Source organism: Ahaetulla prasina, chromosome 2 (assembly GCF_028640845.1).
Source record: "Ahaetulla prasina isolate Xishuangbanna chromosome 2, ASM2864084v1, whole genome shotgun sequence".
NCBI classification, from domain to species: domain Eukaryota; kingdom Metazoa; phylum Chordata; class Lepidosauria; order Squamata; family Colubridae; genus Ahaetulla; species Ahaetulla prasina.
In genome coordinates this window covers 132,398,241-132,421,039 of record NC_080540.1, presented here as the reverse complement: position 1 = coordinate 132,421,039, position 22,799 = coordinate 132,398,241, and the positions used below count along the sequence as shown (strand labels likewise).

At 37.9% G+C, this 22,799-nt stretch overlaps 1 protein-coding gene across 4 annotated transcripts in view; it reads right to left on the bottom strand.

Moving 5' to 3' along the window:
• Positions 1–22,799, bottom strand: part of SPATA20 (spermatogenesis associated 20) — a 48,392-nt gene that overhangs the window by 19,926 nt on the left and 5,667 nt on the right. For all 4 annotated transcript variants that reach the window (XR_009153061.1, XM_058165605.1, XM_058165603.1 and 1 more), the window contains 12 exons: positions 21,043–21,174; positions 18,682–18,746; positions 17,648–17,802; positions 17,418–17,561; positions 16,083–16,284; positions 15,855–15,985; positions 13,957–14,061; positions 8,396–8,470; positions 7,180–7,392; positions 5,342–5,534; positions 4,164–4,332; positions 712–920 (listed from right to left, as the gene is read on the bottom strand). Coding sequence is in view for 3 of the 4 variants with exons in the window: in XM_058165603.1 (XP_058021586.1) it covers positions 712–920; positions 4,164–4,332; positions 5,342–5,534; positions 7,180–7,392; positions 8,396–8,470; positions 13,957–14,061; positions 15,855–15,985; positions 16,083–16,284; positions 17,418–17,561; positions 17,648–17,802; positions 18,682–18,746; positions 21,043–21,174 (1,793 nt within the window). In the remaining variant the exon portion in view is untranslated. The remainder of the gene's footprint in view (positions 1–711; positions 921–4,163; positions 4,333–5,341; positions 5,535–7,179; positions 7,393–8,395; positions 8,471–13,956; positions 14,062–15,854; positions 15,986–16,082; positions 16,285–17,417; positions 17,562–17,647; positions 17,803–18,681; positions 18,747–21,042; positions 21,175–22,799) is intronic.

Here is a 22,799-nt window from a genome sequence, read left to right as displayed (position 1 = left end):
AAAGCCAGGAGACTGGAGTTATAGTCCTGCCTTAGGCATGAAAGCCAGCTGGGCGACTTCTTTTATTCTTGCATATTCACCTTCTAGCTTTTAGTCAGCAAAAGGCTAAAAGGTTGTAAGAGAACCCATAGTTATCGTCAGATTGACTCCTCCCTTGATAAACCAGTTTATTTTCAAAGACAAATAAAAAATCAGAACAAGGAGGGCATATAGAGTAAAAAAAAAAAATCACTCCTCTATGCCAGTCCTTTAATCCCCAACACATTTGTTCCTTAACTTTGCTTCAACTGCAAAGAGACAGCAATATCAATGGTGGCAAATCGGGGATTTTCCATCAGCCAATAAAAAGTCTGATTATCTTCCTGTTCATATCTTTGATACCTCTGCTGCTGATCACATCTGTACCTGAGGTTAAATAAGGATGGGATGAAGTGAAGCGAGCCCCTCGAGATTGTACATGGTAATGAATGAGAAGTTGGAAATCCTCCTTTGGTTAGACATTAATCCAAGCTTGAGAAACAGTGGGAGTTTTTCCTTTGAGGTAATCTTTTAAGCATCCTGGAAATTTGTTTCTAAAATAAGCTCAGGAGAAAATCCAAATTCTAATTAATTGTAAATTGATTTTTTTTTCTGCAATAACTGTTGAATAACTCTGTTCTAGGTGAGCTGTATCATTAATGCAGCGCCCAGACCATAGACTGTCATACATACCATCCTTCATGCGAAAGAGCAAGGAAGGATCAGCAGCTTCTGTGGAGAAATAGGCAAAACCTTTCGGATCCCAGAAGAGTTCATCTTGTTTGTGCTGTAGCTGCACAGCCCATTCCAACCAGCTAGGGTCTAGGGTGGCTTCATAGAGATCAAAGAGTGCTTGGATTACAAAGACATAGTCCTCTAAGAACCCATGGATAGGCACAGAACTGGGGGGAAAAACAAAGGAGAAAAAAAAATTCAGCCTCATATTAGGAGTTCATAGCTATCATTACTAAATCTAATTATTGCTATGAGCCCCACAGAGAAATGTATGTGAAATATTTCCAGCTATTTCTGACATTCCAAGGGAAGATGCAAGATTCTGACTGTTTAAATGACATTCTCTAATATCCTGGCAGAGCTCTATTTCTTTTGCCTTGTGGCAATGACTTTGTCTTCTCCAATATGAGAATGAGAATTGAGAAACTATAAGTGTTTGTTCTGAGAATTTACTGTCACTCTCATATCTCTCAAAACTGCTATAGGAAATTGGTACATAAGTATTGCTAGATAGTCTAGCAGCATTTTATACAATATAAGGGGAGGGGTGTAATATTTTTGTGTGGGTATATACAAACCTATGTATGTGTATATACACACATTCTATTCCTACTCTTAGATCAGCATTTTCTCCCATCATTCTAATTTATAAAATACTAAAAGATACTGGGATATGTTTTTTAAAAAGATACATTTTTAAATTTCTTCATTTGCTCTGGATGTTTGGAAGAAACAGCATAGACAGTTCTGAAATTCAGAATAAATGTTTTCTACGTTCTTAGATGGAAACTGAAGGATAATAACCTTCTTTTCAAAACAGTGGCTATTGTATTTTGGACGCAAGGCAAGTAGAGAACCAATATCTTTCTCAAAATGTGTGCACCAAATAAGAAAAATAGTACTTCAATCTCCCTTGAAGTGATATTACAAAGGTGAAGAAAATTGAAATTAACCTGGGAGCAAAACATTTATCCATGAAAAGGTGAGTGCAAATAGTTTCAACATAACCTCTTCAGTCTTCCCTTTCTTTGTCTCTTCTTACCATCTTTTCTCCCACCAGCTCAATTTGCTAGTTACTTAAACAAAGTTCAGTCTGAGATGTAAAAAGCAGGTGTGTGGAATTGCTGCTATTACAAATCACCCTTCCTTTCTGATTACCTCTAACTCTATTGACATATGGTATGTAATTTGGTCAAGGGAAGAGCCGATTTAAGGTGGCATAGCCTGTAAGAAAGTGGATATTTGCACAACTAGCCAATCTCACAGAAGTATCTACTGGCTCTCATCAAAAGGCAAGAGGCAGTAAAAGACCTTATTAAACTTTAAACTACAATGTAGGTTCTTCCACCACACTATATACCTAATTTTAATCAAAACGTTTGCTCCTTCAGACGGAATCCTAATTGTCTGCCAAGGGGATCTTATAATGCCTCCAGTGTTACTGGATATTCTTACTCATCCACAGACAAGACACATAGAAACAAATACAGGTTTTCAATGTTTACTTTTCACTATCTAAAACCTCAATTTACTATCACATACACAATTCCCATTCATATCTACCCAACTTAAAGCATGGCTGGACTTGAGTTTCAAAAAATTAAAGCAGGATTTAATTCTTTAAATTAGAGTTTCAAAGATTTGAGTTTCAAAGAATTAAAGCAGGACCCCACTATGCATACTCCATGATCCTATAGGATGGCTCGATTATCCAATCTTGGCAGTTTTCTCATGATTGGTACTTTTTCACCTCATCCGGTTCTCGTGGGAATTACTGGATGTTTTGAAAGCAACTTTTGCTATATCCCCTTGAAAGCATCATTTCACCTAGACTAAGTAGGCGGCAATCTTCTAGAATAAGGCTTTCTGCCACTCTGGCCTGACTTAAACGGACTTTATAGACTTGATCTTTCATACCATTTATTCACACAAATATATGGTGCAGGTAGTCCTCACTTAACAACTGCCCTGTTTAATGACCATTCAAAGTTATTATGTGCTGAAAAAAATTACTTTGTGACCAATCCGCAGATTTATAATTGTTACAGTGTACTTGTGATTATGAGATCACCATTTGGAGGCTTCACAGCTGGATTTCAACAAGTAGAGACAATGGAGAAGCCGGCAGTAAAATTGCAAGTCATGGTCACATGATATCTTGTTTAATGACTGCTTTGCTTAGCAACAGAGTCCCAATTGTGATTATTAGTCCCAATTGTGGTTGTTAAGCCAGGACTACCTATATAAAACTATATTATCAGTATACCGTGGCATTATCTAATAGTAGTTATTACAAATTAGGCACACTGTACTAGTATCAATATGGTTATACATGATCAGCATACTCTCCACATCTGCAGTGAAACGTTGCTATTGTTTAAATACTAACGCTCTATAGTACTTATTTTATAAGTGCAATCTGAAATTCGCCATCTGAAATGTAAATCATCCTCTGTTCAACCTCAGCCAAAAATAGCAGTGTTGCTACTGGGTACTCGGTCTCCATGAAGGGGCAGTGAGATTGGAGTAAATGAAGCAGGTTGAACACATAAGCAAAAGTATTATATTCTCCACTAGGTTGTTAAAAAATAAGAACAATAAAAAAACAATACCAAGAACAAAAAAATGATTAATTCCTTATAATTACTAAGTCCAGATACTGTGCTGCTAATTCAAGCTAGTATCAATATCAGTGAGAATTTTATCATTTTGTTCTTTAGAATATAATTTGTTTCTCCAGTTTAAGTTTAAGTTTAAGTTCTCCAGTTTATGGCTGTGATATCTGGACTTCCTAGTTGGCAGAAAAGTTTTTTGTACCATCTAAATATCAACTATATCTTTGTAGCTCAGATACAGTAGCCTAATTTAAGGATAAAGCCAAGGATCAAGTGAGGGGAAAAAACCCAGGCTGGAAACTCCAAATTTCATGTTCAGATCTATAATAAGATTAAAGTAAGTATTTATAGGCCACATCTGCCTAACATGCCCTTAAATGTTTTAACTTGCGGCTTCACTAGTTTCTCTCCTCAGGAAAATTCTAGATCTAAGATCATTCTCCAAGACTAACTGCCTCTTCTCATCCACGCTTCTTTCAGTATCACAGAAACAAAAAATGCAGTGGCCACATATTTGTGTTAAGAAAGAAGTCTGTTGTTTTTTTTCAGGCCAGGGTATTTATTCATGCATCCCAGTACAGTTTTGTTTTTAGTTGGCAACAATTCTGGATGGACCAAGGCACAAATCTTTCCCCTTGCCTGTTAACTAATGCTTTTAACTGGATCCAGGAGAATGAATCAGAACCTCATCATTTATAGCAAGTAGTCCATCCCTGAGGAAATTCCCATTCTCCCTCGCTCCAAGTTTTCTTCAGTTTGGTGGCATTCTAGTGCCTGGGATTGCCTGTCACTTACCTGTGGGTCACTGTGTTGCCTTGTCCTCGATAACAAGTTCTTAGCAGCTTTCCACTGCTGGCATTAAACATGTGGGTTTGCAGGAAGGAAGCTGCACGTACAGCTCGGTCAATGTATTCTTTCTTGCCTAAGATAGCTCCACACTGAGCAAAGCCAGAGATCATCAGTCCTAGAAGGCAAATTAGTGGGAGAGTGCACATTTGAGTTCATACCCTCAGAATATTCAACCTATATTTCTTTTGACCCAAGTCTCCTCATAGATTAATCAGTTTAAGTTACTTTTTCCTTAATATGGCTCTTTTCACATATGCTGAAGACAGGTAAAAGCAGATTATCATTTCTCAAATGCTTCCCTTGTTATATTACCAGAGCATTATTTTATATGCTTTCTTTTGCTCTTAATCAGTGATTCAGGAAAAAAAGAAGTGGACATCACTCGTGATTCAATGATTCACTCGTAGAAGTTAGGACTTGGTAAAATAATTGCCTGCAAAGATCACCAATCAGTAGGTCTCCACGGCTCTGAAAGGTTTTTCCTGCACAATTTTAAAAAGTGAATTTAGAAACTTAAATGGGAGATTTCTGAAAGCTTACCTGAGAATTCTGGAATCATTTGGGCAGCATACACATTGCCAGGACAGAAAGCAAGTGAGCTGGTCTATTATTTTTTCATTGTACAGTATGTTCAAGAATCTTCATTTCATAAAGGAAATAAGTGCTCCCTCTACATTTATATAATGTGAAAAACTACAATAACATAAACACCTTCATAGATTAAGGAAGGGTAGTTTTTTGTGTTTTTTTTGGCTGTAAGGGAATAGGAAAAAGGTGCTACTGCCCCCTGCTGCCAAAACAGTTCCAATAAACAGTGCTTCAGAGTACTTTTGGCCAGAAGAAAAAAGTACAAAAGATCAAAAACCAGGAGAAAGAGGGGAAAAAAACTAGCTGACTTTAATGAGCTTACAAACTATTCTTTTAACACCACAGAAGCTGGCTTATCAGGTGTGGTTAAATCTGCTCACCAAATTATTTCCCTTGAACGGCCGCACAATGGAAGAATTTACTGCAACGGATATATTACTGCAACGGATATACTGCTCTCCCCTCACAGAAGTCTTCCAGCAGTTTGCAGTTTGGTAAGGGTGTTACTGAGCTCCATGCAAAAGAACAAACCTCACCATTCCAGGATGCCAGCATCTTGCTGTCCAGATGGGGCCGTGGCCTCTGAGTTCGTGCATTATATAGTTTCTGCCTACTTTTAACCAGCAATGTCTTCAGCTCTTCCAGTCCCAGTCCAAATCGGGCAGCTGTAAGTTCCAGGGAATACTGCATTATCAGAACATTTTTTCTTTTTAATTCATTGTGAGGATCCTGAAATAGAAGATCAGTGTAAGAAAATAAAGAATGCCTCCTTAAGCCCTCACATGGTAGAATGATATGTGATGTGACCCATCAATGAAATATTCTTGGATGGGAAATTTTACTGATTTCATCCAATATTATTCTTGTGTGTGTGTGTGTTTGATTTTTTTTAAAATATGTGCATTATGTAACTGAACATTTCTCCTGTTGGGGGAGGTGCTTAAAACATTTCTTAAATATTGCAAAGGTTTTGCCATTTGTAAAAGGTTGACTACCCCAAACTACTTCATCTATCACAACACTGTCATGACCTTATAAAAAGAAAACAGTCCTTCCTGGACTTCCTAAGTAATTATTCTCTTCTGTCAAGACTAAATTACCTATAAAGCTTTTCCCCTACTTTGGGAGCATCAAATGGTGAAATTCGTTTTCAAGTCCAACTTCAACATTTTAATCAATCAGTATTGCCTTATTTTACATAGCAACTGCTGTCTGAATCTTTTTTAAAACAAAGAACCCCTTGAATATCATGCAGCAGCACAGGGTTTTCCCCTGCCATTTTCTTCCTCCCTAGAATGATCAAGTGAGGATGCAACACTGTCTGATCACTATCTCTGTGGGATCATCTAGATATGTCCGTTTTCTTGATAAATTGTTCCCAGAGCAAATCAAAACAAAATGGATAGCCTCAATGAATTAGCTAAACACAACATAGCTCAATACAATCAGGACAAAACAAATAAAGCTATCAAATGCATGTCCTAGAAGTCAGAATTTTTAATTAGAACCAGCAATGTTTTCCTGCTGATTTCCCTAAGCCTGTCTTAGCTAACATTTCCCTCATCTCAAGGTTATATTTCAAAGCAAGCCTTATTAATGAACAACTCATGGATATAGATAGTCCTTGTTTAGTGACTGCTTCATTTAATAATCACTCACAGTTACAACTATGGTGGAAAAGTAACTTCATGACCAATCTTTGCATTTACAATATTTGCAGATCTGTAAAGCAAATGGAACTAAGACCATAAGCACAATCATAGTTTCTCTTAGCCATCAATTTACTTCATGACTGAGTTGACAGTCTCAACTGTGGTTACTAAACAAGGGCTACCTGTATTTAGTATACAAGAGAATAAAAAAGGGGGCAAGACAACTGGATATTTATTTCAATAATGAAAACTTCTAGCATCCTATCAGCTTTGAGAAGAACTACTGATCCTGAATTCTGAGATCCTAGAAAGTGTATAGTCTCATCAGAACTGAGAATCCTGTGCCCAGCAAGATACAGGCACCTGCTGGCTAACACAGAGTTCCCCAACCTTTCCTGCTTTGCAGAATGGGGAGGGGGGAAATAAGGGACAGTTCCTTGTGAGCAGCAGGCAAGTGCACGTGTGTGTGCAGCTCCATTGGCGCAAGTGCCAGACATGTACACCCACAGCTTGTGCAAATGGAGTGCATGCGCACACACACGCTTGCTACTCGTGCAAGTAAGGATGCATGCATATGCTCAACCAACACTTCTGTGACCTGGTTCCGAAGGCCTGACCACAGCCCGGTGGTTGGGGGCCCCTGGGCTAGCACATGTATTGTCACTAATAAGGGGCTCAACTTTCCCTTAGAGGTTCTCTAAGCCAACCCTTCCCAATTGTACCTTCATTGGATTCACATTGCCATCTTCCTTCATTCCATAGTGATGCATGAAAACATCTGCCACAATTTTTTTCTCTGGGATTCCTTCAACGGGGTCTGGCAGGAGCTGCCGAATCTCTTCAGCTGTCCATACGCAAAATGCACCCTCTTGCTTTTTCTCTGATTGGACTGTAGCATATGAATCAGCATCCTCTGCACTGTAGAACCCCCCTGACTGAAAAACAAAGAATTAACAGTATCATAGACTTTAATGTACAACCCAATTTTTAAAACATATATGCAAGGTGGTAAGAGCTGCCTCAGAAATGGGACTGATTGAGAGGCCTCCTTTTTTCACTCCTGAGAATGCCTAATATACCCATTCCTTGTTGAGTAATCAAGTTCTGTTCCAATGGGCAGGTTATGAAGTGAAATGTTTTGCTAAGTGATCATGTGATTGACTCAGAGACAGAGGGATGGTGGCATCTCATTTAGATAAAATTCTTTCATACAGTTATGCCACCGTTACTTTCACTCAGCGTGGATTGTTGTTAGGCATAAGAAATTTGGTTTTAAACATGTGCATCTGTCAGAAAAAGATTTTTTTAAATTACTATTGTATTTGCAAATAGTCCTTAAGCAAAATAGTAGCTAAATGAGGAGTGGATGATGTCTGCAATAGGCCCAGATGTTAATCTATTCTTCAGAGGCAAAAATAAAGAATGTTGCCTGAGGAAAAAAACTAGACATTTCCTTAAAAACTAGAAACTTTCCATAGTATTTGTACTTATAAACATATATAAGTATAAGGAACAAAATTTAGATGCAAACATTATTTCACATTTCTGAACTTAAAATTAAGACTAAATCAAGAATCTCTGCTTTAAACCACCAAGCCCTACCATACTTTAAAATGTTTGAGTTTTCTGTTCTAGAACATGCCTGCAGAAGTGGTGATCCTTAGCTGGGTGAATATGGCACACTTGCCTTGGTCTTGACAACCCATTTTAGCCATCAGAAAAGCAACGAAAATAGCTGACAGTTGGGTGAACTGCCAGGTGTTTAGTTTAGTGAACTGCAGGTTGGCTAAGTAGGACTGACAATTTTTGAACCTCCATACATTCATAAACTGTAGCTCCCAGAAAACCAGCCAAACATAGTCAGCTTCTAGATGCATTTATTCCAGGTGTTGCTGGCAACTCTGCAGCTTATCATCATCTAGGAGCAGTAAACCTTACATGGTCACTCAGATCCCGAGAAACATAAAGCAGAATGTCTGCTGCCGTGTCTGCGAAGAATTCATCACCAGAAATCTGCATAAAATATAAGAAAACGTTATTCCAGGAAAATGAAATTGGAAGGAAAACACCATGCTATAACTCTATTCTTGGAATAAACAATGTAAAAGCCAAACTGGGAATAAGGAGACGTTTTATACAAAACCATGAAACCACAGGTTGTCTAATATCTAGGCCAGAATATGAAGCTTGAAAAGAAATCATTTACATGTTGCGGTGTTACACAATTCAATCACATCCTGAGATGATGTTTACTATTCTTATTTCACACCTGAGAAATAGCTAATAGCCCTACAGCTGTAATATCTCACATTTAATCATTTAAAACTATTTAAATTTATATGTGATATGGAATTTGGCCAATAAGTATATTTAGAATGTTGAAAAACTGCTGTAGGATTAATATCAAACAGCTTCAAGGAGACAGGGCTTGACGATTTCTAAAACAGCTATTAAAGTGGAAAACAACCAGACTTAATATTCCCATCTACCAGAAGACAAAGTGATTATGCCTACCCCTACTCTATTCCTTTATTTTGCTGTTTTACAGTTGTCTTTTTGTTTCCTGAACAGGTGGCAAATTTCCAATAAAGTAATAGGGTGGAATTACCAACATTCATTTTTGTTTTCTAAGAATACAGCCCATATGGAGCAAAACAAGTAAACTTGCAAATAAAGATATTATTAAAGGCTAATGCTTTGCTTTGCAGCTTGCCCGCTTCCTTAAAATTAAATACATAAAAGGTTATACTAAAAAATTATGTCAGCTTGGGGCAAAACTGGGTGGAAACCATGCTGGGAATCCTAAGTATACAGACAACCATGAAATCATTTGCCCAGGTTCCATGATTATAATCTCAAATCCATAAGAATATACTTCACAAATATTACTATTTAAATAAATGTAGAAAAACCTCCTGATTAAATCCAGTTCTGAGATTTGGCCAATTGTAGATTCTTGTGAATTTTCCAGTTGGAAATCTTTTTTGAACTCCATCTGCAGAACTTGATAAAGACCAATTAAAATCAGAGTAGGAGAAAGAAAAGTGGCTTATCCTTAAGCTCTCTTCTCTACTCATAGTCATTACAGCCATAATTCTTCACCCAAAACGCTAACAAAAGTGTCATACGTACAGTCAATCACTGGATGGATATCCAACCTATTTGTCTCAAAAGAGCCATCACACAACTTACAATTAAAATTCATCAATACAACAGCATTACATCAATAGTTATATATTCATTTATTGCAGGAGTTACCCTGTGGTATGTTGGGAAGCCAATACATTTTAGAAATAAATAAATGAATACAAATACTTAAATGACCATTATTTTCTGCTGATACCTATAATATTGTAGAGAGTTGTAGAGAGTATGGTGGCATGTCAGTTTCCCCGGCACCTGGAGGAAACTGTCTATCTAGACCCGTTCCAGTCCGGTTTCCGGCCCGGTTACAGCACGGAGACGGCTTTGGTCGCGTTGGTGGATGATCTCTGGAGGGCCAGGGATAGGGGTTGCTCCTCTGCCCTGGTCCTATTAGACCTCTCAGCGGCTTTTGATACCATCGACCATGGTATCCTGCTGCGCCGGTTGGAGGGATTGGGAGTGGGAGGCACCGTTTATCGGTGGTTCTCCTCCTATCTCTCCGATCGGCCGCAGACGGTGTTGACAGGGGGGCAGAGGTCGGCCCCGAGGCGCCTCACTTGTGGGGTGCCTCAGGGGTTGATTCTCTCGCCCCTTCTGTTCAACATCTATATGAAGCCGTTGGGTGAGATCATCAGTGGCTTCGGTGTGAGGTACCAGCTGTACGCTGATGACACTCAGCTGTACTTTTCCACACCGGGCCACCCCAACGAAGCTATCGAAGTGCTGTCCCGGTGTCTGGAAGCCGTACGGGTCTGGATGGGGAGAAACAGGCTCAAGCTCAATCCCTCCAAGACAGAGTGGCTGTGGATGCCGGCATCCCGGTACAGTCAGCTGAGTCCACGGCTGACTGTTGGGGGCGAGTCATTGGCCCCGATGGAGAGGGTGCGCAACTTGGGCGTCCTCCTGGATGAACGGCTGTCTTTTGAAGATCATTTGACGGCCGTCTCCAGGAGAGCTTTTTACCAGGTTTGCCTGGTTCGCCAGTTGCGCCTTTCTGAACCGGGATGCCCTATGCACGGTCACTCACGCCTCGTGACGTCTCGTCTGGATTACTGCAATGCTCTCTACATGGGGCTCCCTTGAAGGGCATCCGGAGGCTTCAGTTAGTTCAGAATGCGGCTGCGCGGTGATAGAGGAGCCCTCGTGGCTCCCATGTGACACCTCTCCTGCGCAGACTGCACTGGCTACCTGTGGCCTTCTGGGTGCGCTTCAAGGTTCTGGTAACTATCTTTAAAGCGCTCCATGGCATAGGGCCGGCCTATTTACGGGACCGCCTGCTGCTACCGAATACCTCTCACCGACCCGTGCGCTCTCACAGAGAGGGACTCCTCAGGGTGCCGTCTGCTAGACAGTGTTGTTTGGCGACACCCAGGGGAAGGGCCTTCTCTGTGGGGGCTCCCACCCTCTGGAACGAACTCCCCCCAGGACTTTATCAACTTCCGGACCTCCGAACCTTCCGCCGCGAGCTTAAAACATATCTATTCATCTGCGCAGGACTGGATTAGATTTTAAATTTATACGGGTTTTAATGGGTTTTATTATTTATATTGTTCTTTTTAACTATTTGGCTGTGTAGAATAAGTTTTTTAATTGATATTTTATTCTGTATTTATATGTACCTTTTTATTTGCCTGTGAACCGCCCTGAGTCCCTAGGGAGATAGGGCGGTATACAAATACGATAGATAAATAAATAAATAAATAAATAAATAAATAAATAAATAAATAAATAAATAATATGGAAAACAGACATTTTGATAAAGAACTCCAAATAATCATAAGCTTCTGTACTTGCAGCCTTCAACACAGCAATCTGTTCCCATGTTTATCTGATCAGCTGACAGTAAGAAAAAATGAGCAGGACGCTTAGGCCGCTACAGATTGTGGAGAGTGGGCCTGAAAACTATACGCTTCATAGATTTTCCATAGTACCAGAGTATAAATATATTAAAATATTAGTATTTCTTAGCCCATAATGAAACACAGTTGTAAACTGATATCAACTTAAACAAGAGTTATACCTCAATTTCTCTTTCCCCACCAAACCTGAGTAAGTAACAAAAATACACCTTTTATGGGAAATTATTTTGCAAAAAAAAAAAAAATACTGCTGCAGGAAAAGGCCTTGCAGTCTATATAAATAAACAGTAATTGGTTGCAGACCCAACTTTGAAGCATACGAAGTAAACCACAAAAGACAGAACATTTGTGAAATGACATTACCATTTTCATTTAAAATGAGGAATAGTCAGCTTTCAAAACTATCATAATTTTAAGCATCGTGAAGTAAAAACAAACAAGCAAAAATTCCCTTCAGTACATATTGTAATATGACGGTCTCATGGATCTGAAACCTGATTACTCCAATTTATTTTTTAAAAATCTAAACAAATGCAAGTACTATCATATATTTGACATATCTTCTAGTACCGTGATAGCGAACTTATGGCACGCGTGCCAGAGGTGGCACGCAGAGCCCTCTCTGCGGGCATGGCAGGCACCGCCCCAGCCCAGCTTCACCGCGCATGCACGCGCACCTCCCGCTGGCCAGCTGGTCTTTGGGCCTCTGCCACGCATGCAAAGGGGTGGGGCGCATGCACAGGGAGCTCTCGAATTGCATTTTGGGGATTGGGGCACACGCACATGCATTCGCGCATGCACACTTTGGGCACTCGGCACCAAAAAGGTTAACCATCACTGCTCTAGTACAACTCTAATATTATCTATTTTAAAGCATTTCAGAATTTCCCACAAGATCTTACAACTCAAGTGCATTTTTATTTTTAGATATTTGCATTGCTTCAAGAGAAGGCATGGCATTATAAATAGTAGAATAAATAGTAGAATTAACATAGGATGTTTTCAAAAAGTAAACAAACTAGTTATGAAGGACAAATAGAATCTGGAAAGAGAGTTTGAAGAACAAAGGGATATCATATAATTATATGGGTTCTCTTGTAAGAGCTAAAAAAAACAAAAGGTATCCTGCCATGTTGCTAACATAAAGTGAAGAATGAAAGATATATATTACTAAAACTGATTTCTATAAACCTTTAATGGGGCAAACTAATGGACCATAGGACAATACTGAATGTATCTGACATATCTCAATGTATCCCAACTTTTCCAGTTGGAGAAAAAAATACATTAGAAGCTCTATCATTATTCAAGGCTTTGAAGAAACTGGTAAGGAAATATCTCTGAAAAAATGACCCAATGGGACAGGGGTTAACTTGTATCATTTAATTTTGATTTAGTTTCTCTTTGGATGAAAAGAAAATTCCTCCCCTATCACTGTTTTCCTTTGATTATGAAGTCCATTGTGATAGTGGATGGACACATTTATGATACTTGGAAATCACATACGAAAAATAATATTGGAAGTATCAGTAACGTACTAAAATCCCAAAATTTCATAAGAGGTAATTTTGGCTGGAGTACTAAGCAAATTCATTTAATCCCAGAACACATTTGCCATAGAGAAAATGCAATATTCTTCACGTCAGTGAACTGATTCTTGGGTTTTTTTCCTTCTCTCAACAATGATATGTAAATACTGGCTATTCTGTAAAGTTCCAAGTGATATGTCTAAATGTTGCTTTTGGTTTCCATATCACACTTGGGGTGCCAAAATTATTGCTAAATAATGGCAGTAAGAAATAATGGCGGCATAGGAAAGCTGTATCAACAGTATCAGCATTCCCCTTAGTTGTCATTGATGTCATAAAAGGAACAAAGGAAAGAAGAAACCTTTCTTCTCTGTTCTGTCTGTACCTGAATAAATGAATTCTAGATGCAAGAACTGAAGTAAAGAAATTAAATGTCAGTCTACAATAGCTTCTCCTTGCCTCATCCTCCTCTTTTTGCCCCACAATTCTTGGTTATCCCCATGTTCACTCAGCAATAATTGGAGAATGTACTGTAACGTTAAAAAGGATTCAAGGATTCACTCTAATCATTAACAATAACATATTCTCATTCAAATATCAAAGATTAATCTGAATCTCAACTGTTGTTCCAGATACAAGGAAATATACTTCCCCCAAGATTGATCAACTTTGTCACATTGAAAAGTAGATTTTCCATACACCCCAATATTACTGTTCCACAAATGTGCAAGTTACACAGGCATCACACGGCATCACAAGATTTATTCCTGGGTAAACCTGTAACTTTCATTTTGCCATTCATCTAGATCAGCAAGAAAGAAACAAAGGTAATGGAAATATAAGAGTCACCCAACTTTTTTTTCTCCTGGGCACCATTACAATTTGCTTCTAACTCAAATGAACAGAGTGAATTCATCAGTAGTTTCAGGCAGTAATATGCTGGCCAAAATATTTTAATAAGGAATACCTGAAATGCCTTGGCGTAAACTACTGCCAGCTGACCCTGATCATACAGCATCTTTTCAAAATGAGGGACATGCCAACGTTGGTCAGTTGAGTAGCGATGAAACCCCTGCAGAAGAATTGGGGATGAGGGAATGGAGAAAAATATTTTCATTATTTTTGCCATATAAGAATTAGGATTCAATCTTCTACACAGACAGTACAAAACAGGAAGATGAATAATTTTTGAGAGCTTACTGATCAGGCCAACTACTTCACTGTTCACCAAATCATCACTATAATTTGGTGGAGAAGTGACCTAATGGTAATAGCGAGCTGTCAATGCAAGTCAGTCTCATCACAATCTGCAATGATTTAACTTATTCACAGAACATAAATATCTACTAGCCAATACATTGGATGGGAATAGAACAGTAAAAGCATAGTAAACATCAGATTTGGCAAACCATGATATGATAACTGGCATATGCAGTAAAAGTTCCAGGAAACAAACTTCTTTTTCTGCTTATCTTTCTAGAATCTGTCACTTCAATAAAGCATATATTCTATTTCCAAATCAATCATTTAAAAGTAATTTCTCACAACAATTAAAAGCCGGTACTGATGGAGCAAATGAGAAAGGGGATGGGAGAAAAGATTTTTTTTAAAGGCTATCTTAGACAGGTTAAAAAGCTATCTTAGACAAGTTATTTTAAAGCTCTCCATAGACAAAGTGAACATTGCCACAGAAATCAATAGAGAAGATTTTAATATAAGTAGGGAGGAGCATATTAGTTCATTCGCATACTAAAATGATCTACTACAGGAGTCCTCAAAGTTTGGGATCAACTATTAACAGCAAAGGAATCAACAGACAAGAAAGATGTCATAGGCCTACCACTTGGTAGGTAGCAATGAAGGCATTTGAAGAGATATTTGGATGCCTCCACTTATCTATTTCTACAAAATAAGAAATGTTCAGACTTTTTTTCCTATGATATTCTATAGAAGCAAAGCTAACCATTGAAGAAGAGAGTACTGATGCTTTTGAATTTTGGAGTTGAAATCAACTCTTGGTGACACTTTGGACAAAGAAAGAAAGAAAGAATTTCATTCATTCATTTAGTCCATTCATCTCACCATGAAACAACTCTGGGAGGCTTATAATCCAGATTATAGAACAATTCAATTCAAAGTTCTCACTCACAGTACAAATGATCAGGTTCCAGTTATCATATTTGGGACACATTATGTGAAGACCAGCTCTATGGAGAGACCTATAATGACTATGAATGGTGGAAGGGGGAAAAAAAGATGGCCAGCAAAAAAATACATGTACTCAATTACAATGAAGATGGATGTGCAATTGAAAGACAGAAGGATCAGTTTTTGGAGAGATCATCTTGGAAGAAGTTTGTGATCACTAAGAAAAGATTTCAACTCAGTCGATCAAAATTAAAATTGTGGGGGAGACTAGTTAGACCATCTTTAGACAGTTTCTCCTTTGCAATATCCTTCCAATTACAAATACCACCAAACCAACTATTTAGCAAGCTATGTATGATATGATACACTGGAAAGGGAGGATTGATTAAACTCTTCATTCCCCTTAAGAAAAAATGAGTAGAACTCAAGAGAGTGGATTCTATCAAAGTAGAATATGCAAACAATATGCTTTTTTAAAAATGGCATTTCTGAGTATTTTTAGAATTCAAAAGTATGCCACAATTTTTACCAAAGGAAATTTTATATTTGTTGATTATACTTTTTATCTACCTTCTCAAAGTGGAAAGCAGATTTATGAAATCACAAACGTAAACTGGAAAGGGAAGGACAGGCAGACATACAGTAGAGACTACCATTAGACCCTGACAAACATTATTTCTGAATTCCTTAATGAAAAGTTTCAAATTACGATCTTACCTGTGCAATATGATCATGAATACCACCATATGCCATCATCTTGAGTGTATGCAGGGCCATCTGAAGTGCTCGTGCTCCTTCAGTGTTTGACCGTTGAAGAGCCCAATAGGAGAAGAGAAAATTCAAATTAACTGGAATAAAAGAAAACAGTAAAGTAATGAACATTAGTCAGTTGTTTATGTAATAGTAGCTCTTCCTACAGAAATAGCTAAACAATCTTGAACTAACCTGGGGTAGGGAATTTGGGAAATTCTGAGAATCCACCATATTCTTCATCATAAGTCTCTGATAGTTGTTGGAAACATCGGGTTGTCACTTCTTTTAAGGATGGGGGTGCTTCCTCCCCTCGAACGCCAACATCAGTCCTAGCTAACAGTGCAGATAAGATTTTCTGGCTGTTTTCCAAAAGGGTACTTTTGTTCCGTTTCCACTGAGGAGTAGGGAGAAGATATGTAAGTCATAGTTTGCTTCTCTTTATCTGTGCCTCATCTAGATACTTATCTTTTCAAGTTGCTTCAGAAAATGGTTTGACATCATAGATGCTCCTTCTCACATATCAATTTAAAAATAAGATAGCAATGCATTAGGGGCAATCCAGCTGGGTTTTTACATATACTGTATATGTTTTGTTCTCATGTAAACTGAACCATTATAGTTATATGTCATAATTTATGGGTTAGAAAATTGTATGAACTCAATCTATAATTCTTTCAATAAATACAGGTTAAACGAGCTAATGTATGAGCCTAGTTAATGAGATGTTTTAAGTTGCTGCATCATGACCACATCAGAAAAAATTCACTAAATGAATTTTTAATCCACAAAAGTTTTTTTAGAATTTATTTATTTATTTTATTTCATCAAGCATGTAATAGGTAACAGATATAAGTATAAACATAATTATGAATACATGAAATGGAAACATATAAAAGGGAACATTAGGACAGGGACTGTAGGCACGCTGGTGCGCTTATGCACACTCCTTAGAGACCTCTTAGGAATGGGGGGAGGTTGACAGTAGACAGTCTAAGATTAAAGTTTTGGGAGTTAGGGGAAGAAACCACTGAGTCAGGTAGTGCATTCCAGGCATTAATGACTCTACTACTGAAGTCGTATTTTCTGCAATCAAGTTTAGCGCAGTTTACCACAAGTTTGTATCTATTGTGTGCTCGTGTATTGTTGCGATTGACGCTGAAGTAGTCATAGTCAGATAGGATATTGTAGCAGATAATTTTATGTGTTTGATTGCTGACAGGTTTTTTAATGTATTACCTGTCTTCAGAGACCTGCAACATTGTGCAAAATATTTAAAATATGTGTTTTTAACCAAAATTGATTTCTATCCATCGGATATTTTCCATTAGAAAGTTTTATAACTCAGTTTCTCTTTCCTTAAATCCTGTTGTCCCTGGGCTTAAGCTAAAATTTCTCATTCATTACATTTTCTCTTATAAACCCTTCAAATAAAAGCTCAAAATTGGCGCTATTATGTGGCTTAATCTCTCATGTGTTATTCCAATGACACATTCATTTTATTACAATTGTGGATACTGAATCCCATACCTGCTCTAGGATGCGAAGCAGAACAGTCCGAAAGCCAACCTGATAAATTCCATCCTCAGGTGGGAAATAAGTTCCACCGACAAATGGTTTGAGATCAGGAGTCAGCCACACACTCATTGGCCAACCACCTCCGCTGCTGGTTGCCTGCAGTGAAACAGAATGAGATGGATCAGATTCCCTTCACATATGTTCTGGAAATAACCAAGTTTTCTCTAAGTTTCACTCCCCACCTGCACGAAGGTCATGTAAACTTTATCAACATCTGGACGCTCTTCACGATCCACCTTGATGCACACAAAATTCTCATTCAAAATCCGACCAATTTCTTCATTCTGAAAGGATTCTTGTTCCATAACATGACACCAGTGGCAAGTTGAATAGCCAACTGAAAAAGTATCAATTAAAGAAAGATCACTTATGAAAAAATTGATTAACCATAGTTTCCAAAGTATTGGTTTTAAGTCCACAGGAAGGGAACATAATGGGAGTTTAAGAAGAGATTCACCACAATCTCCCTCAGCACATTTAAAAGGCTGAGCAAAACAAGAACAAGAATTGCATATCTAACAACAATTGCTGACCACTAGCAATGTTAGTGATTCTAATCCTAGATAAATTTTCAAACAATGAGAAAATATTATTCCTAAGAAGTAATAATATTAGCATAGTAGTAAAAAGTTGCTGAATAAATGTGATTTGGATGTTTAAGAAAAAACTGTGATAGTGAAGTTTTGAAAAAAAAATTGTAAAAATTGTAGAACTAGGAAAAGTAAAGACAGAAACTTGGACATATCATTAATGATAATGCTGAATGTTTCCTTGTTTGCAACATGTAGCCTCAATTAAATATTATCATCTTGTGAAATTGAGGAAATATGCCTACTCTGTCACAATCGCTGCCCTTCGAACAGCATCCCCCACTCCCAGAGATAAGGTGGTTCCCACTTTCCTACAGTTCCAGAAAAAACTTGTTCCCAAGGCTCCGAGTTCATGTACTGGTATTAGAGGACGCCCTGCTCATTATAGAAGCAAACTTTATATCAACAAATACAATTTTTAGAACAAGAAAAGAAAGACGGGCTTCGCATTTTCCCCCAGAAAAAAAAAAGATTTTAAAAAATATTGAGCAGTTGAAGATCTGCTTTGAACAACATTTATTCCTTTATTCACAAGTTTATCCTCTTGGATTTCAAACTGCTCTCAAAGGTATAGTATTGTTTTTATCTGTAAGCTCACAGACACATATAATACATTCCTTTTTTACCTGACAGAAATATTAACTTGTCCTCTCGCTTTGCCTTATCAAAGGCTTCCTGGCCCCATGGATACCTGAGGAAAATTGAGGAAAGAAAGAAGCTGGATTTTTTAGAGTGTTTCCTTTGTAATATACCTATACCTAAATGTAGGTAAGTGACTACTGCCTTTTCTAGCTACTTGAAAAGCATTTTGATATAAGACAGCATTCCCTGTCAAGCAGAAGAAACCGTGTACATTCTAAAAAGTGTTGCCTGAATTATTTGCACAGGAAATAACAACTTGATAAGATCTGGAACTATACCAAAATAACTCTCCTGGCTGGTCTCCAGTCTGAAAGGGAGTGGGAGCAGAGCAATTTAGCATAGGTTAGGTGTCAAGCGTATACTTAATTGGAATTTGAGTTCATTGCTGCTGTTGATTTTAAGTATCCATGAAACAATTTTAATTAAAAGTAACTTGCTGTGTAGTGAACAATCAGTGTGTTCTGGCCAGTCAGATGTTGAACTGGGATTGTGCAGACCCATATTCAGATCCATCTTCATGAAAATTCACAGAATGATTTCAAGCCAGACAGTCTCTTCAACTAACCTACCTTATACGGTGGCTGTTGTGAACATAAAATTAAAACAAGAGCTGAATGTTAGCTATCCTAAGCTGTTGAAAGAAAGGTAGACTATGTATCTAATTAATACACAGTGGGAAATACCCTATTGTCCTATGAGCATTCTTGGAAGATAGGTTCAGAGAATTAGATTTCAGGATTCTAATCTCACATTAAGAATTAGCTTTTTAAAAAATGTATTACATCCACTCCATTCCAGCTACTGTATCATTGACCAAAACAGTCACTAAGTAAAGCACATGATTCACATCATTCAAGAGATGTTGCAAAGATAATTGGTTGCTGCTGTCTCATTTAGATAAAATTCTCTTGTGCAGGAATGCCTTTGTTATTTTCATTCTGCCATGTTACTTTCAGATGCATAAATTTGGTTGTAAGTATACGCATGGATCAGAAAATGAATTGTATACTACCATTTATTACTATCTTACTTGCACAAAAGGTTGCTAACCGAGATAGTCCCAAAGCAAGGAGGCATTGTATTAAAGAAACCAATTACCATATGATTGTATCAACAATACAGTATAATATATAAGTAAATTTATTCTAAAAAGAAAGGAAAAAACATCAAAACCTTGGACAGTAATATCAATTCCAAAAGCAGAACAAATTTCAAAAACTTTGACAATTAAAAAGTCTTCTCGTTGCCCTTCTGTCAAAAAAATTCAACAACATCCTAATTCAAGCGTTAACAAAGGACACCTATTATTTATATGATCTTTAGGTTTTAGAGAATAAAAGACATTAAAATCAATCACAGAGATATCTCAGCTTTTCAGTCCAGTTAAAGGTATTAGATTTCATCACAAGACACAGATCAAGCCAGTCATTCACAGTCCATTTTTTCCAGTAAGGCTGATGCAAAACAGCCACAATGTGACTGTTTTTTAAAAATTTAACTGTAACCCAGTACAGTATAAGACAATTAAAATGAAGTAAAAATAATTATGCTGCTAAAACAACTGTGTGAATAAGATGTTTTAAGATTCCTTTTGTTCTTTACCAGAATACATTTCAAATTCAGAGTTGAAAAGGAAAAGAAGTGCATTGGCCCTTCCACAAAGGTGCTGCAAGTTTTCCTGGGCTCATAGAGTACCTACACAATCTTGAAAAAGAGATATGAATTAAGGAGGTGCTGACACCTCCACACACCCAGCACTTTGTCAGCTCTTAGCTCGTTATCCAAGGGAGATCTCAATCACTGTCCCTAATCACCATCTGTCCAATGTTCAGCAATTTTGAGTCCTAGCACTTAATAGTAGGGGTTAGGCAGTCTCATATAACCTCTTAATATGCGGAACAGAATAAAATAAAAATGGGCAAAAAGAAGGAAGAAAAGGAAATCCAGATCTCAATGATAGCAAAGAATGGAAATAAAAGAAATAAAAGAGAGAGGCAAAGGTAACAAGGAAGAAGTATAAACAGATATGATTATATAAACCTTAGATTTATTTCCTTTGCAGATGAGACAGAAGAGCTCAGAAACAAGCTACAAACAAGAAATCAGAAACAAAGGAGAAATTAAGTTTAGGATCTGGATTTGAAAGTTGAGAGAGTGCCATGTAGAGACTGAGCTGCAGAAGGAAAAATGTTTTGATGAGAATGAGAAATCTTTAGGCTGCTGGAAATATTAAAGGAAAATGGTAGATTCTTAAGAAGAGCATTGGTGAAATCCCCAAATAATAAAACCCATCTATTTCACTTCACTTCTGTGCCTAGTTAGAGAGAGGCAAAAATAATCCTTACCAGTCAACAGGGTTATGGGCATGTTGAAGGAGGTAAGGAGATTTCTCATGGATGAGCTGGTTAGTGTAGAGTCTGGTCTGGCTGCCTTTCCCCCCTGTGGCCATGCTTGAGGTCGTCCTCAGAAAGATCGTCCTGAAACAAGAAATACCAAATACAGACAGAAAGCAATTTGGTCAGTTTCTTTCCCAAGCAGCTAGATGTGGATTGGATTCCAGGTTGGGTTTCTAGGACAATGTACAGCATAAACTTCCTCAATGGGCATTTTTATCGGACTGAAAACTGCATTGCCAGGAAACAGACCCGTCTGAATTCATAAACAAACAAATTGGCATTTTGTCCAGCTCAAAATTGCAGAGCCAACAAACAGACCTGTCTGAATCAATCAATTAATAAGCAGGCAAGCAAGGAAACTCAAATCACAGAGGAACTTAGGAGGCCGACTGCTAGACTTTAGGCTCAGTAGACATGTGGATTTCAGTCAAACAGGCTTCCTTCCAAGATTATTCCTTGCATCGGTTCCAGGGAATAAATCGTGATTTTACACACATTAAACATAACAGAAGCTAGTTATTTTTTTGCCCAAAGTTTCAACACATCATTCAAAATGTAGAAAAATTGCTAAATTATCTCTCTGTCTCTCTCTCTCTCTTTATTGTTGTTGTTATTTAAGATTTAATCTTCAATTTGATTCACAGTCTGGGACTGGTAAAAACTTAACAGTTCAAGTCCTAACCAAGAACCTAAGAGCTGTTTAAGGTAACTTAAAGGTAAATTATTACGGTAAATTGTTGTTGTTGTTGTTATTGGCTGCACAGACAAATCTTTACATTGGATTTAGCATTTTTATCCACCGCTGAGTCCTTTCCAAGGATCTGGGACAGACAAATGTCCTTGTCAGTTGTGTTAAAGATATTGTCACAGAATATAAGCTGTTCCAATTATTATTATATCATCTCCATACTAAGATTGATTATCAACTGTCTTCTTAATTTCAGGCTACTACTGAAAGGAGTGGCTTTTACCCTTCATTTGGTTGTTTCTTTCTGAGGCCATGGTAAAATTTATTATACATTACCACATATCAGCTAGGAAGGAAGGCCTACAGGAAAGGGGAAAAAAACTACAGAAAAGATTCCCTTCCCAGAACAACCATAAAGGATATAGTATCTCCAAAATTCATATTCATGGTTATGAGGAAGGCAGCAAAAGCGGCCTTCAGCTACACAACTACTACCTTCAGTTACCTCAGGCCTTTTTAGACCATCTCAGCTCTCAGCCAGCATCTGAGCTGAAAGAAAGTGACGATTTGAAACCAAAGCCATGTACAGAGGGCACTGGGAGGACAGAAATTGTATTCCAGCCCTGCCCCCAGCAAACTTCGTCATTTCCTATACCTATACAGTTTGTTTAAGAAGCTGAGTGCCAGGCTCTACAATTTGAAAAACGGGTGCTTTATCATTGGCACCCATTTTATGAAAGTACTGAGGAGAGGTCCTCAAAATTACTAATGTGCCTATTTGTCTCAAGCCTTTCCCTTGCTCTAAAGCAGGGGTGTCCAAACTTGGCCCCTTGAAGAGTGGTGGACTTCAACTCCCAAAATTCCCCAGCCAGCATGAGCTATAAATATGGGTAAGTTGCTGGCTGGGGAATTCTTGGAGTTGAAGTCCCCCATTCTTCAAGGGGCCAAGTTTTGACATCCCTGCTCTACAGTAGCCTCATAATTCCTAAACTTTCTACTCTTTTTATCCCTGTTGTTT